General features: G+C 41.0%; 1 protein-coding gene across 1 annotated transcript in view; it reads right to left on the bottom strand.

Annotated features, from left to right (window-relative positions):
• Nucleotides 1-13,180, bottom strand: part of Limch1 (LIM and calponin homology domains 1) — a 292,070-nt gene that overhangs the window by 70,750 nt on the left and 208,140 nt on the right. Inside the window, exons 5-7 of the mRNA XM_090343161.1 lie at nt 13,009-13,039; nt 8,676-8,786; nt 4,917-5,112 (exon numbers count right to left, since the gene is read on the bottom strand). Of these exons, the coding sequence (XP_090199287.1) occupies nt 4,917-5,112; nt 8,676-8,786; nt 13,009-13,039 (338 nt within the window). The remainder of the gene's footprint in view (nt 1-4,916; nt 5,113-8,675; nt 8,787-13,008; nt 13,040-13,180) is intronic.

A 13,180-nucleotide genomic window follows, 5' to 3' on the forward strand; every position in this document is an offset into this window, starting at 1 on the left:
GATGGAGAAATTTTAATCCAGGAGAGTATTAACATGGCATTTAATTCTGTTGATAAAAGAAACTCAAGGCAAGAGCCTTCAACAAAAAGCCAAGGGCAGCATGGCAAATAGCATAGGGTGAGATGTAAAGTTAGAATCTGTTTCATTTTGAGTTCTGCTGCTCATTTAGTCTCTGTAGCAATGAGGCGTTGCATGTTACTCACCACTTTAAACTTTAATTTTCCAGTGTGTAAAAGAAAGATATTAGTGTCACCTGATTCATAGGATTGCTGGGAGAATGGGTCCTATATAAAATGATGAATTCCACATTTGGCGCTAGGGGGTAACTATTGCGGCCAACTTATGTTTTCATACTTTCGTTCTGTCAGAAGTGAGCTGTGGGTTGCTAGCCTTGTCTAACACATTTGACTGTCCTTTCCTGTAAAATGGGAATGAAATCATTTTCCCTGGATATTAAATGATATAATGGCTTTTCTTTCTTTTTTCCTTTTTTTTTTTTTTGCCAGTCCTGGGGCTTGAACTCAGGGCCTGAGCACTGTCCTTGGGCTTTTTCCTCAATGCTAGCACTCTACCACTGAGTCACAGCACCACTTCCAGCTTTTGTGTATGTATGGGATACCGAGGAATTGAACCCGGGGCTCCATGCACGATAGGCAAGCACTCTACTACTAGGCCAAACTCCCAGCCCCAATATAATAGCTTTTAAAAGGACATAAAGGTTTAAAAAGCACTGGCCATAAACAAGTTGTTCATTGTTGTACATGAAATATTCACCAAATAAATTATTCATGTCACTTGCTTTCAGTCTTCCTACTGCAATTTTGACTATTTCATGATTTTGTTAGTATCTGATTCACTACTCAATCCCCTTTCCACAAGTCTTTCATGTTATATTTTTTGTTCTTGTACTGATCCTAAGGCTTGAACTCAGGGCTCAGGGCTTTGGCATTGTCCTTGCTTTTTTCTTTTCTTTTTTTTTTCTCAAGGCTATGCCACATCAATCATAGCTGTACCTCCCACATTTTTGGCAGGTCAATGGAGAGAAAAGTCACAGACTTTCCTGTCTGGTCTGGTTTTGAACCAGGATCCTCAGAACTCAGCCTCCTGAGTAGTTAGGATTACAGGTGTGAGCCAACAGCACCTGGCTTCCATAAGTCTTCACAAATGTCTCTGTCTCAGTGTCAAAGTGAAATGTTTAGAACCTCCTGCAACTCGCACATATCACTGTGCCTGGTGAAGATTTAAAATTTATTTCTCCACCAGATAGTCACCCTGTGTTATAAATGTAGAAGCAACTCAGAGAAGCCCAAGTCCCACAGCTGGTTGGAGACAGCTTTGGGAATTCAGTGTCTGTCCTCCAGACTCCTAAGGCCTTCCCTTTAAGGCACTTTTGGGTAAAGATCCTCTCCTTAGGGTGTCCTAGCTAGAGATAGTGTTAAAAGCATAGTAATGGATTTGAGTTGCTTCAGGTTCCTCAGTTCTAAAATCTTATAATCCATGAACCTTGGTTGGTATATATATCTAGAGCATATGATCATATATCCTAAATTAAAGTCTCAAAATGTACTGTTTAACATGGAAATACACTGCTTCCCCCACTACAGTTATTTTCTGACAAATGTCTTAAACAGAGATTTTAAGAAACATTCACTTGCAGGGGTTGGGAGTGTGGCCTGGTTGCCTAGCATCCACAAAGCTCTGGGTTCGATTCCTCAGTACCACATATACAGAAAAAGTTGGAAGCGGTGCTGTGGCTCAAGTGGCAGAGTGCTAGCCCTGAGCAAAATGTGTCCAAGGACAGTGCCCAGGCCCTGAGTTCAAAGCCCAGGACTGACTGGCAAAAAAAAAAATGTTCACTTGCAAAAACTTGACTCGGTTGAAATACTGTGTAGTTTTATGGAGTTAGAGTGTGGCCTCTTGCATCCTCAGTCCTCCCAGGATACACAGAGAGGAAACAAGTGCCCTCCTGGGATGTCCTGGAGCTTGAATGAGAGGAAACAAAGCACCCAGGAAGAAGCTGGCTGGCACACAGGCCTTCTGTGAATAGTAGAGTTTGCCTTATCTAAAGCCAAGATTTGGGTTTTACTTCATCCTGTGAACAAGGATGAACTAGTGTGGTTTCTTTATGTATAGCCAAAGTTAGGAAAATGCAATGATGATGATATTGCTTTCTTAGAGTCTGACCCTTCCTTCTTTCCTTCCTTCCTTCCTTCCTTCCTTCCTTTCTTCCTTCCTTCCTTCCTTCCTTCCTCCTTTCCTCCACCTCCCTTCCTTCTGTTTCCTCTCTTTCTTTACATATCTTTGCCACACACATTATTTATTCTTCCTCAAGCCCTTCAATGTTACTCATTCCTTCTTTTGCTTTTTTAACTCCTCTTTTCTGAATAATGTAAGAATACTCACTGAGTATGGTAACCCATGCCTATAATCCCAACACTTGGGAGGGGAGACAGAGGATCTGCTAAAGGCCAGCCTTGCCAATGTACCAAATTCCTAGGCAGTCTGAGCTACATAGTGAGATCCTGTCCCACCCCACCCCACACAACAGATCATGTTTATGAAACATGGTCATTAATATTTAATGCAACTGAACGGAAAAGTTTTGTATTTCCACTAAGTGGCCTCTCAGAGGAGGCTAATAAAGGGGAAGAAGGATGTGGGCGCCCAGCCAGCAAGACAGGTTGGCTGAATCAACCCAGGGGGTCCTGGCATTTCTACCTGGAAGGCTGAGTGTACTACCACAGCCTAACGAGCCTTCTATCTTCGTGTGGCTCTAGACTGTCTTTGGAATAGGCTAGTGGGTACCAATAATTATCAAATGAAAGCTGTCCATACTGACCCAAATGAGTTGAAGAATATCAAGGAAAGACCTCTCCTAACTGGTTGTGATTTGGGGCTGTTTATTAGGCCTAGCCATCTTCTTGATTAGCATCATTTAAAAAATTGCCATAAACTCTTGTGAATTCCACCATAAATCTGGCCAAGATTATATTGCATTTTTAAAAGGCAGATTAAAATAATGTTTTCTTTTTTCTTTCTTTCACTTACCAGGTCTTGATTAGTTTAGAGGAAGACAAGCCCTAAGGTATCAAGTTGATTGGTGCAATCTGTGTAAGATGCTTTCCCATAATGGTGTTTTGTAGAGCCTAATCCCATGTAATTCTTTAAATGGAGAAAACATTTATAAACAGACTCCAGCTTATCAGTCTTAATTGCTGAAAACTAAATTATGCCTTGGTACATATTAGTATAATATTAGTAATCACCATCTCAAATCCCTTCAAGATGTCCTTCATTATAAATTCTGAACCCCTCAAAGCCAGTGACAGAATAACCCATCTGGTAGTAAACTGCTAATGTAGATATATTACCAGTATTAAAAAAAAGACAGGGTGAAACAAAAAGCACTTAAAAAATGGGAACAGTATGGGGAAGTATTTTGACTAAGATGCATTTCATAAAGGCAAACTTATATTTGATTATATGTGAAAGCCTAATTAGATCATGGGCTTGGTGTTTAACTTGTAGTATTGAGAGTGGTACTTAAGATGTCAAATAAAATTGTAGAAATGTTTTTCAAGCAGCTCACAATATACCATGGAATTCTTTAGGAGTCACATAACATGTGGCCCTCAGGCGAATCCATGTACTAGCAAATATAAGTCCTAAACAAAAGTATTAATTTGAGCCATTCTAAAACAAAACATCTATTAGGTTAAGACAAAGAAGTGTGAGTGAATTAGGCTTAACAGCCTAAGAATTAAATTTAAGAGCACACTTCTTGAAGCTGGTATTGATATGCTAATTCTTGTTCCTTAAGAAATCTTAGGGCAGTTACCTAAACTCTTAAAGGCAAAACTATAAAACAGGGATGCGAAGTGTTTCCTAGAGTGAGATGCTGTGCATATCCGAGATTTGTGAATAACTGAGATACTCTATGCCATGCCAGAACCTGCACACAGGAAATACCCAAGTATTTTAGCAGCATAGAATTTTATACCTAAAAGAGATATTTTAGCTACTAAAGATAATTTTGGAATCAGTACATGCATACAAATTACCATCCAACGAGCAATAGTATTCACCTACACAAAACAAAAATTTCCCAACAGCCTCGATATCTTTCCATTTGTTTATACGTGTAGATCCAAGCCACTTTCCTAAAAGTACAAAGGCCAACAGCTTCTAAAAAGTAGGTGTTAAATTTATATCACGTTACATGGCCATCTATTTTATTTTTTTAAAATGATCATTCCATACAGGTGATAGAGAATGCACGGGATTTCAATCCAACCCAGCAGCCCTTAGGCAAACAGGCAGGCCTGGGCTACGATCCATATATTAAAGGCCACCTGCCTTCCTTGTGTGGGGTGCTAGGTTCAGGTATCCTGAGCATCAAAGAGATTACAAAAAAAAAAAGAAGTGTCTATAAAGTAACACACTCTCAGGCTTCAGAACTTTCTGAGATGTTTGTAGCGCATTTCCAGTTCATTAGAAGTTGATCCGTTTTCACTTACCCAGCGTGGCACTCACTAAACATCTCCCTTCCTCCTAGCCCGAGTGTATAAACTTGAGCACACTTTATGAGCTCACGGTCTGCACGGTGTCCTGATTCATGGCAGACCAAGGGAGGAATGACGTAACACATTTTCCAACTGAAGATAGGCTCACTGAGGCTGTGCTCAATAAACTACTGGCAAAGCCAACCAAAATTCTGAGAAGTAGGAGACACATCAGTCAAAAAGGGTGTTTTTTTTTCTCCTCTCCTATACCAGTTTATAGACTTACCAGGCTCCAGCCAGGTGGAAATGGTGTTCTGCCTTGCCAGCACCCCATCTCTATCTGCAATCAAAGCCCCCTCCCCCACTGTTAATGATTCATTGCAAGCCATGTCCTTTATGAGGGCTCCAACCTACCATCACTGCTTCCCCTGAGCACTACATCTGGAGAAGGGGTCTGCCGGGAGCGGGAGCCAAACGAGTCCAGGCTGTCGAAGGAGTCATCTCTGCCGTGGCGAGGCGGGGAGAGTGAGTCGCTGCGCTCGGAATCCCAGCAGTCGATGTAGCCACTGTCTCGGATGCTGCGTTTAGGACTCTCAATGTCATCCGTCTCCTGTCCAAAGAATAAACCATTACAGACTTTTCTGCAATAGATCAAGAGCCTGTACTGTCAGCTTTCAAAAAGACAAACAGAATCCTGCATATCAAATCAACTCGGAAGGCAACTGCAAAAGGTTTAACCTGGTCAAGGCATACCATCAATCTTCTGTTACATTTACCCAATCAGAAAATTGTGTGCACTGTATATACAACAACAACAACAAAGCCCCCAGTAACTCATACTCCTTAATGTTGAAAAGGAGGGGAGAGAAATAATAAGCAAAGGAACTAAGAATAAAGGAACATAGAATTGGAATTCCTAAGAATACAATAGTTAGTGAACATAGAAATGGGGGGAAACCTTAAGCTTGACCTGTCTTTCAGGATCCATCACTGCATGTCTATCCGGGAGACGCCAGTCCCTCGTGTAGCCTCCCAAACTGTTCCTGAATATGCTAGCTACCCGGCAAATGCAGGCAACATTTGTTTTTTGTGCAGCCCAATCAACGCTGGCAAATCCTGGAGCAGCGAGTATCCATCTCCTGTTACCTTGGAGGGAAATTCCTGATCTGAAAGGGGGCTGTCTTTGGGAGGAAAAAAAAAAAAGCAATGAAAAATATGCAAAATGCTTTTCCTGATGCCTCAGAAAAATCCAGGCATGCTCTTGCTCTCCGCCAGCTCTTGGCGCTGGGGGAGCTGAGAACACTTGTAGTTGACCCACATGCTCGTGTTGGGAGGAGGGAGAACAATGGCTGTCTTTGACCGCCTGTGATTATAAATTCTTTCCAGCACAAGCGGCACATACTAAAACACTGAAACTCCAGCAGGAGAAAGGTCAGGCAAAGCCATCCTCACCCTCGCATTAGAATAAAAGCCTTGTTCCCGCCAGCGTCTTAGCATTCATTACAATAGCCCCGGCTGACGAAAACAAAAATAACTCCAGTCACTCAAAGATAAACCTCAATTTAATATCCTCCAGACTGTCGCTGAAACTCTGTGGATACCCCTGGCAGAGGGACATGCTCCCATGGGCAAAGACTTGGCATGTCATCTTGAGGATTTCCCCAAATTCACCATCAAAGTTCCCTTGGCATGCCCCATAGAATTAAAAAAATTTTAAAAATAAGTGAATATTCTCCATATTATAAATTTTGGAAAGGGGTCTAGATGTCTGAGAGACAGCGTTTTGCAGGAAGTGCCCATGCTGGCCGCTTCTGGCGTTGTAGCCTGATTCCCGGGGGGGGGGGGGGGGGGGGAGGTAGGAGGGGTGGAGGTGGCTGTAATCCACCAAGCACACTCAGCTTTTGAATCACGTGAGGGGAGTGGGAGAGAGTACAAGGGCCAAGCTGAGAAGAGATCTCTGCGTCGTCCACACAGAGGACCACCTGATTAATGCCTTGAATCATAGGTTGTCTACTGGCCTGGCAGAGGACAACCCCCATGACCTTCTCCAGGGGGGAGGCAGACATTCCAGTTATGGAAATTAAGGTCATTTACTGGCAGGGCAAAAGTTTACCCAGACTTGGAACAAAAGCCAGGCCCCAAAACTGGAAAAAGGAAGAACTTAAGATTCACTGAAAAATAGAGACCATAATTAGATATGGTTTCAAAGTTAATTGATTTGGAAATGCAAGTTTTTATTATGAATTATTTATCTATGGAGAGTAGGCCAACTGGGTAAGAAATGAAGTTCACTTTAATGAACACTTACTATATGTATTTAAGATTAGATATGTTTTTTTTAAAATGTGTTCCAGGTTATATGTGGAGTTTTTTTGTTGTTATTGTTATTGTTTTTACACCATGCTATTTATTCCTCATTACCACCCAACACATGTTGTGGTTACACCATCCAGAGTTTATATAAGAGAAAGAAAAGAAAAGCCAGAGAGATAAAGTGACTTCCAGTCATACAGTAAGGAACAAAGTTGTGATTCCAATACATAATTTTGTCTCTCCAAATTCCAAATGGTAAAATCTGAAAAATACTCAGTCATATTCAGTGCAGTTACTGTTTCACGCCGAAATCTTCTCCTTTTTTACTCGATATGTTCTTCTTGCATGGATAATGCAGACCTAGGCTATGTCCTCTGCTGCACTGTTCTTCATGACTCGATCCCTGAACCGTACATATGACAAAAAAAAAATGAGAGGGGAGGTAATGGATAAAAACATGGTTCCAGGGACAGGGAGTTTGGCCTAGTGGTAGTATGCACAAAGACTCAGGTTCTATTCCTCAGTACCACAAAAATAGGAAAAGCTGGAGCTGGTGCTGTGGCTCAAGTGGTAGAGCTCTAGCCTTGAGAGAAAGCAAGGACAGTGCCCTGATCTTGAGTTCAAGCCCCAGGACTGGCAAAAAAAAAAAAAAAAAAGAAAAGAAAAAAAAAGAAAAGGAAAAGCATGGTTCAAGAAGCCAATGGGTTTAAATCCTTCCTGGCTCCCTCCATGCCACATCAGCTACGTGACCTTCAGGGAGTAATTTCACCTGGGAAGCCCTCATCTGCAAAATGGGACAAGTAGTCCCACCTGTACCACAGCGCTGCTAGGAGCATTAATGGAGTTCATACACGGACAACATTCAGAAAAATGCACGATGCAGAAATGTTCTATAAAAGTATCAGCTGTGCTTATAAGTGCAACTTTTTACTCACGCATGTATAAATTTCAAAATTAAGGACACAACTGCATACTCACACTCTCCTTCTTCCTCCTCCTCTGCTTATGTCCCATACATAGGTGCCTTGGGTCTAGTTTCCCACAAAGGCGGGCAGTCACTCACATAAAAAAGTGATATGCCTCAAGCTACTTGGTGCAACACTACAAAACTGGCTTTTTAAGGAAAGGATATAGAAGAGGCTTGACCCAAGGCTCTACACCCTCCAAACTTATAGGCCACCTAAAACCTGTAGAAAAAGCTAATGGAAGCCCTGAGTTCAAGCCTCAGTACCAACACACACACACACACACACACACACACACACACACACACACACACACACACACACACACACACACACACACACACACACGCGCGCGTGCGCACCCGCGCATAATGTGTCTGGCTTTGCAGATCATCTAAATATCCACCAAATACAGAATGCTTCCACTTTCTCATTCCCTGTCCAGAGTGGATGCCAGGGTGGGTGCCACAGCAAGAACTTGGCTGGCATCACCTCACCCACACCAATGCCTGACGGGCAAGCAGGATGACCTTTAGGCAGAAAGTGCAGAGCCAAGTGTTCACGTCCATTCATTTGTATAATACTGCATTGTTTAATTCAAGCTCTGAGCTCTTTGGCATACCAAGCTATATATTGACAGATCACATTTGCACTTTTTAGATTTAAAGTGGGATGGAGCTCAGATCTCCCATTTTCCAAAGGGTATCAAAGTTCCAAGAGATGTGAGCCACACAAGACAAATACATCAGCCATAGATAAATGGTCATTTCCTGAGTACAGAAAACTTTTGGTCAATACAACCCCAATCACAAGGCTCTGAGACAACCCTCAAACCAGGAAATGGGTTGCGCTCCCATCTTGTCTAATCCCCAGGGGTAAAGAAGAGCCATGTTACCTTTCGCATCTGAGCCAACAATCCTTCAAACTCCTTCAAGTTCAGTGTGGTTCCATTATAGGAAGTACAGCTGTTAGCAGCTTTTCCCAGCCAGTAAATGGTAACTAAAACCTGCAAAACAACACAAGGAACAAGAACAGGAGAATTTGTTCTCAAGCATGATGTTTAATCTCTTCATGGGAATGTAAACTAGGACAACCACTCTGGGCAGCAGTCAAAAAGTTCTTCACAAAACTAAGCATAGACTTGGCCCAGGAGTTTGACCTGGTGGTAGAGTGCTTGCCTTGCATGCACGAAGACCTGGGTTCTACTCTTCAGTACCACGTACATAGAAAAAAGCCGAAAATCATGCTATGGCTCAAGTGGTAGAGCTCTAACCTTGAAAAAGCCCAAGGACAAATGCTCAGGCCCTGAGTTCAAGCGCCAGGACTGGCAAAAAAAACCAAAAACAACAACAACAAAAACCCTAAGCATAGACTTTCCTTACGACCCAGCCATACCACTCCTGGGCATCTACCCTAGACATCATGAGTCAGGATATGATAACAACACCTGTACATACATGTTCACTGCCGCACTATTCACAATAGCCAAGATATATAAACAGCCCAGATGCCCCACAATACACGAGTGGATCCCCCCAAAATGTGGTACCAATACACAATGAAATTTTACACAGCCATAAGAAAAAATAAAATGTCATTTGCCAGGAAATGGATGGAACTAGAACAAATCATTTTAAGTGAGGTAAGCCAAGGTCAGAGAAACAAACAGCACATGTTCTCTCTGATATGTAGAAATTAGATCTAAAATATACTGGGATATGATAAATTATACAGGATTCTAGATATTCACATACGGTGAGACAAAAGAGGATGCTCTGAGGAAAGAAATAAAAAGGTGCAATTGCCAAATATTTATCTAAAATAATGTACATACTGAAACAAGAGACCTCTTTTTTTCCTTTTCTTTCTTTTTTAGTTTTCAGTTTTTGATGATTCTGTCTTTTTTTTTTACCTTATATATGGTGTATTCAAGAGTACATCTTTGGAAGGGAGTGAGGAAGGAACAGAACTCAAGGGAAAAAGGGTGAAGAAGTACAGCACTGGAGCTGATTGAATAATGATGAGCGTGAACCATACAGCTATGCAGGTGGAGATGGGAGTGAGGGACTGGGAGAGAATGGGGGAACAGAAGACATTGTACAAAAGGAAATGTATTCACTACCCTACTCATGTAATTGTAAAACCTCTGTAATCGCCTCTATAATAACAATAAAGTAAATTAATAATAATAATAAATGGTCCTTGACCTAGGCAGGCCTCATGCCTGTAAGAATAGTTATTCAGGAGGCTGAGATCTGAGAATTGCAGTTCAAAGCCAGTCAGACAGAAAAGTCCTTGAGACTCTTATCTCCAATTAATTACCCCTGACCCCCCCCCCAAAAAAAATAAGAGTTTTAAAAAGCACCTCCTGGGTCAGGAGTTTGGCCTAGTGGTAGAGTGCTTGCCTAGCAGGCACGAAGACCCAGGTTCAATTCCTTGGGACCACATACATAGAAAAAAGCTGGAAGTGGTGCTGTTACTCAAGTGGTAGAGCTCTAGCCTTGAAGAAAGTCCAAGGATGGGGCTCATGCCCTGAGCTCAAACCCAGGACTGGCAAAAAAAAAAAAAAAAAGCACCGCCTAGGATCACAGTAGCTTAATAGCTGACCATATAAGATGATTCTAAGAGAAATGAACAAAATATGGAAACAAGAGGTTTTTCTTTGTGGTGATTGTTTTCAATGTACTATGTAAAGTTCTTTTCTCTTTCTCTCCCCCACCCCACCACACCATGGTTTATCCGCTGTTATCATGGTATCTGGTTTGGGTGCCCAGTGTATTGTATATATATTTATTTGAATTAGGGAAGGGAAAGGGGAAGAAAATGGTGAGACAAAGGACAAAGAGTGAACCAATGCACCATCGATACTCACAGACAATATGCTGGAAATGAGCTTTGCAACTTAGGGTACAGCGTTGTGGGGAGGGAAAGTGGTAGAAAGATGAGGGAAGAGTAGCAATGTTTGAAATGTACCCTATGTGTAACTGTAACCCCTCTGTTTATCACCTTGACAATAAAATTATATTAAAAAAAAAAACAAACCACCTCCGGAAGTAAGGAGGAAGGGAGGGAGAGAAAGATGCTTAACCATGGAAATCAATAATGCTCCAGAAACAGGAAGCCAAAAGGCAAGAACTGATTTGCAAAACCACTGTGCCTGAGGTATCCATTAAATGCAAAACCATTTTAATAAGAACCCAATGCTGTCTCAGTCAACACAACACAAATATGATTCAGTGGAGTAAGACTCATTTTAGGAAAAGCAAGCTTGTGACAAATTGATCTCTAAGACAGCAGGAAGTAAAAATAAATCCCCTAAAATTCTTTTCATACTATATAGGTTTCATGATTAAGCTGCAACATTTTATGAAAACTCTTTGGAATCATTAAGTAGACAAGCAAACGGAAGAGACTGTCATGCTATTTGAGAAAGGTGCTTTTGCAAGCCCCCAAATTTTACTTGAGGTTCTGCTAAAACTACATGGCAAAAATCCCAAAGGAAAGATAAAGGTTGATTAGTGCTTCCTAGTACAGGATCAACACAGTATATTTCATTAAAGTCAGAAGAAACCAACACAATGAACAATGTGGTCGGCCGTGCTTTCCCTTTGGACTAGCGTGTGATTTCCATTCATCTGAGATGAGAATTTTTTTTTTTTTCGGGCCTTGACATAGCAGTCACCAATTAAACAACCTTGGATATTTAAGAATGTCTATGAATATTCAGGGTCAGAAGCTACTGTCCTAAATTAATTTTGTTCTCCCTTTCCAAAGAAGCATTCACAAAAGCAAATGCTCTTGACATTGACTCCTCAATAAAATCTACCAGGAGTTGGCCAAAGATCAACTCCATAGAGCTGAATTATAGGGACCCGCTGCCATGCAGAAGCTTAGCTTGTTTTTTCTCATTCTATCTTAGTGTATCAACCAGGCTTACTGTATCTTCTTCCACTTGGTAGGTCAGAAAATGCTTTGGACAACATGATACAGGTATATGGTGCCAGCTGGCTACTAGCCCAAAATATGGTTATGAGAATTCATGCTAGGATATGATTCCATTTCCTACTGCTGTGGGAAATTTTTACATCATGAATCCTTCAAAAGGTCCAGGAGGCCTGTTCTTAACTGATTGCCTACAAATAAATTCCTAGAGAAGAGACAATCCCAAATGTGAGGACATTAACTAGAACCATAAAATAACTAGAGCACGTTAAGCACAAGGTGTCCTGAAAGCTATCAGAGTTGGACAGAAGGTACACTGTGCTGTGTTTTAGATTATGAAGTTTCAATCTTAAATCTTTTATGATGAGCTAGGCCCCAGTGGTTCACATCTGTAAACCTAGCTACTGAAGAGGCTGAATTCTGAGGACTGAGGTTCGAAGCCAGGCTAGGCAGGAAACTCTGTAAGATTCTTACTTCCAATTAGCCACCAAAAAGTCAGAAGTGGAGCAGTGGCTCAAGTGGTAGAGCATAAGCCTTGAGCACAAAAGTTCAGGGACAGTACCCAGGCCCAGAGTTCAAGCCCCAAACTCAGTATAAACATCAATGAATTAAGTACAAAAATTATAGGTGAAAATGGCACATATCCCTAGTTAATACAAGAAGAAAAAGAAAGGAGGAATAAGAACATTAATCAAATACAGTAGCAACTGGGAAGTACCCCCAAAATAAAATAGATTACAACCCAATTTTCTATTTTCTGAAGGAAGATACTTCTCTTGGGCCTCAATTTAAATTCAAAAGAAACACTAATGTACTTATTTTTTGAAAAGATTTAAGTACAAAAAGCTGGTGCAGGAAAGTACTAGTAACTCAGAAATTAAAGCAAAATTAAAAAATACATGCCATGTATAACAATGTTCAAATCTTCTATAATAAATTACCCAGCTGCTCAGTCTTATCACCCATCCAGGGTGTGAAAGGAAAGAGAAAAAGGCTTTGTGTTGACTCATCACTGTGTGCTTTGAGAACATGGATCACAAACAGAGCACAACCTGCACACATTTCTATATAGAGCACTTAACTCATGAAAGAGAAATGCCCCCTCCAATCTAAAGATTTTAGTTCAGTAGCACAGTTATTAATTATTCTTTCAGGGATATACATGCACTCTTAAAAAGGACATGTTCCTGCAAAGCATATGTGAAATGCTGAAAGTAGCTACGATTAATACTTGAATATCAAAGTCAGAAGAACATAAGTGTAGAAAGGGAAATTCAACTACTCACATTTTTCAGCTTCCTACTATAATCAAGGCTCCTAGGTCAAAAAGAAAAAGAAAATATTATCAGTAGAGTGGGAGCTTTTTATTTTTAAACTGCGGTCAATTGCTTAATCAACTCTAAGAAACACTTGCAGTGAACACAGATAACAAAATCAGATTCCATGTTTAAGCCTTAT

This window comes from Megascapheus bottae, chromosome 13, assembly GCF_031878675.1.
Source record: "Megascapheus bottae isolate mThoBot1 chromosome 13, mThoBot2.hap1, whole genome shotgun sequence".
Classification (NCBI taxonomy): Eukaryota; Metazoa; Chordata; class Mammalia; order Rodentia; family Geomyidae; genus Megascapheus; species Megascapheus bottae.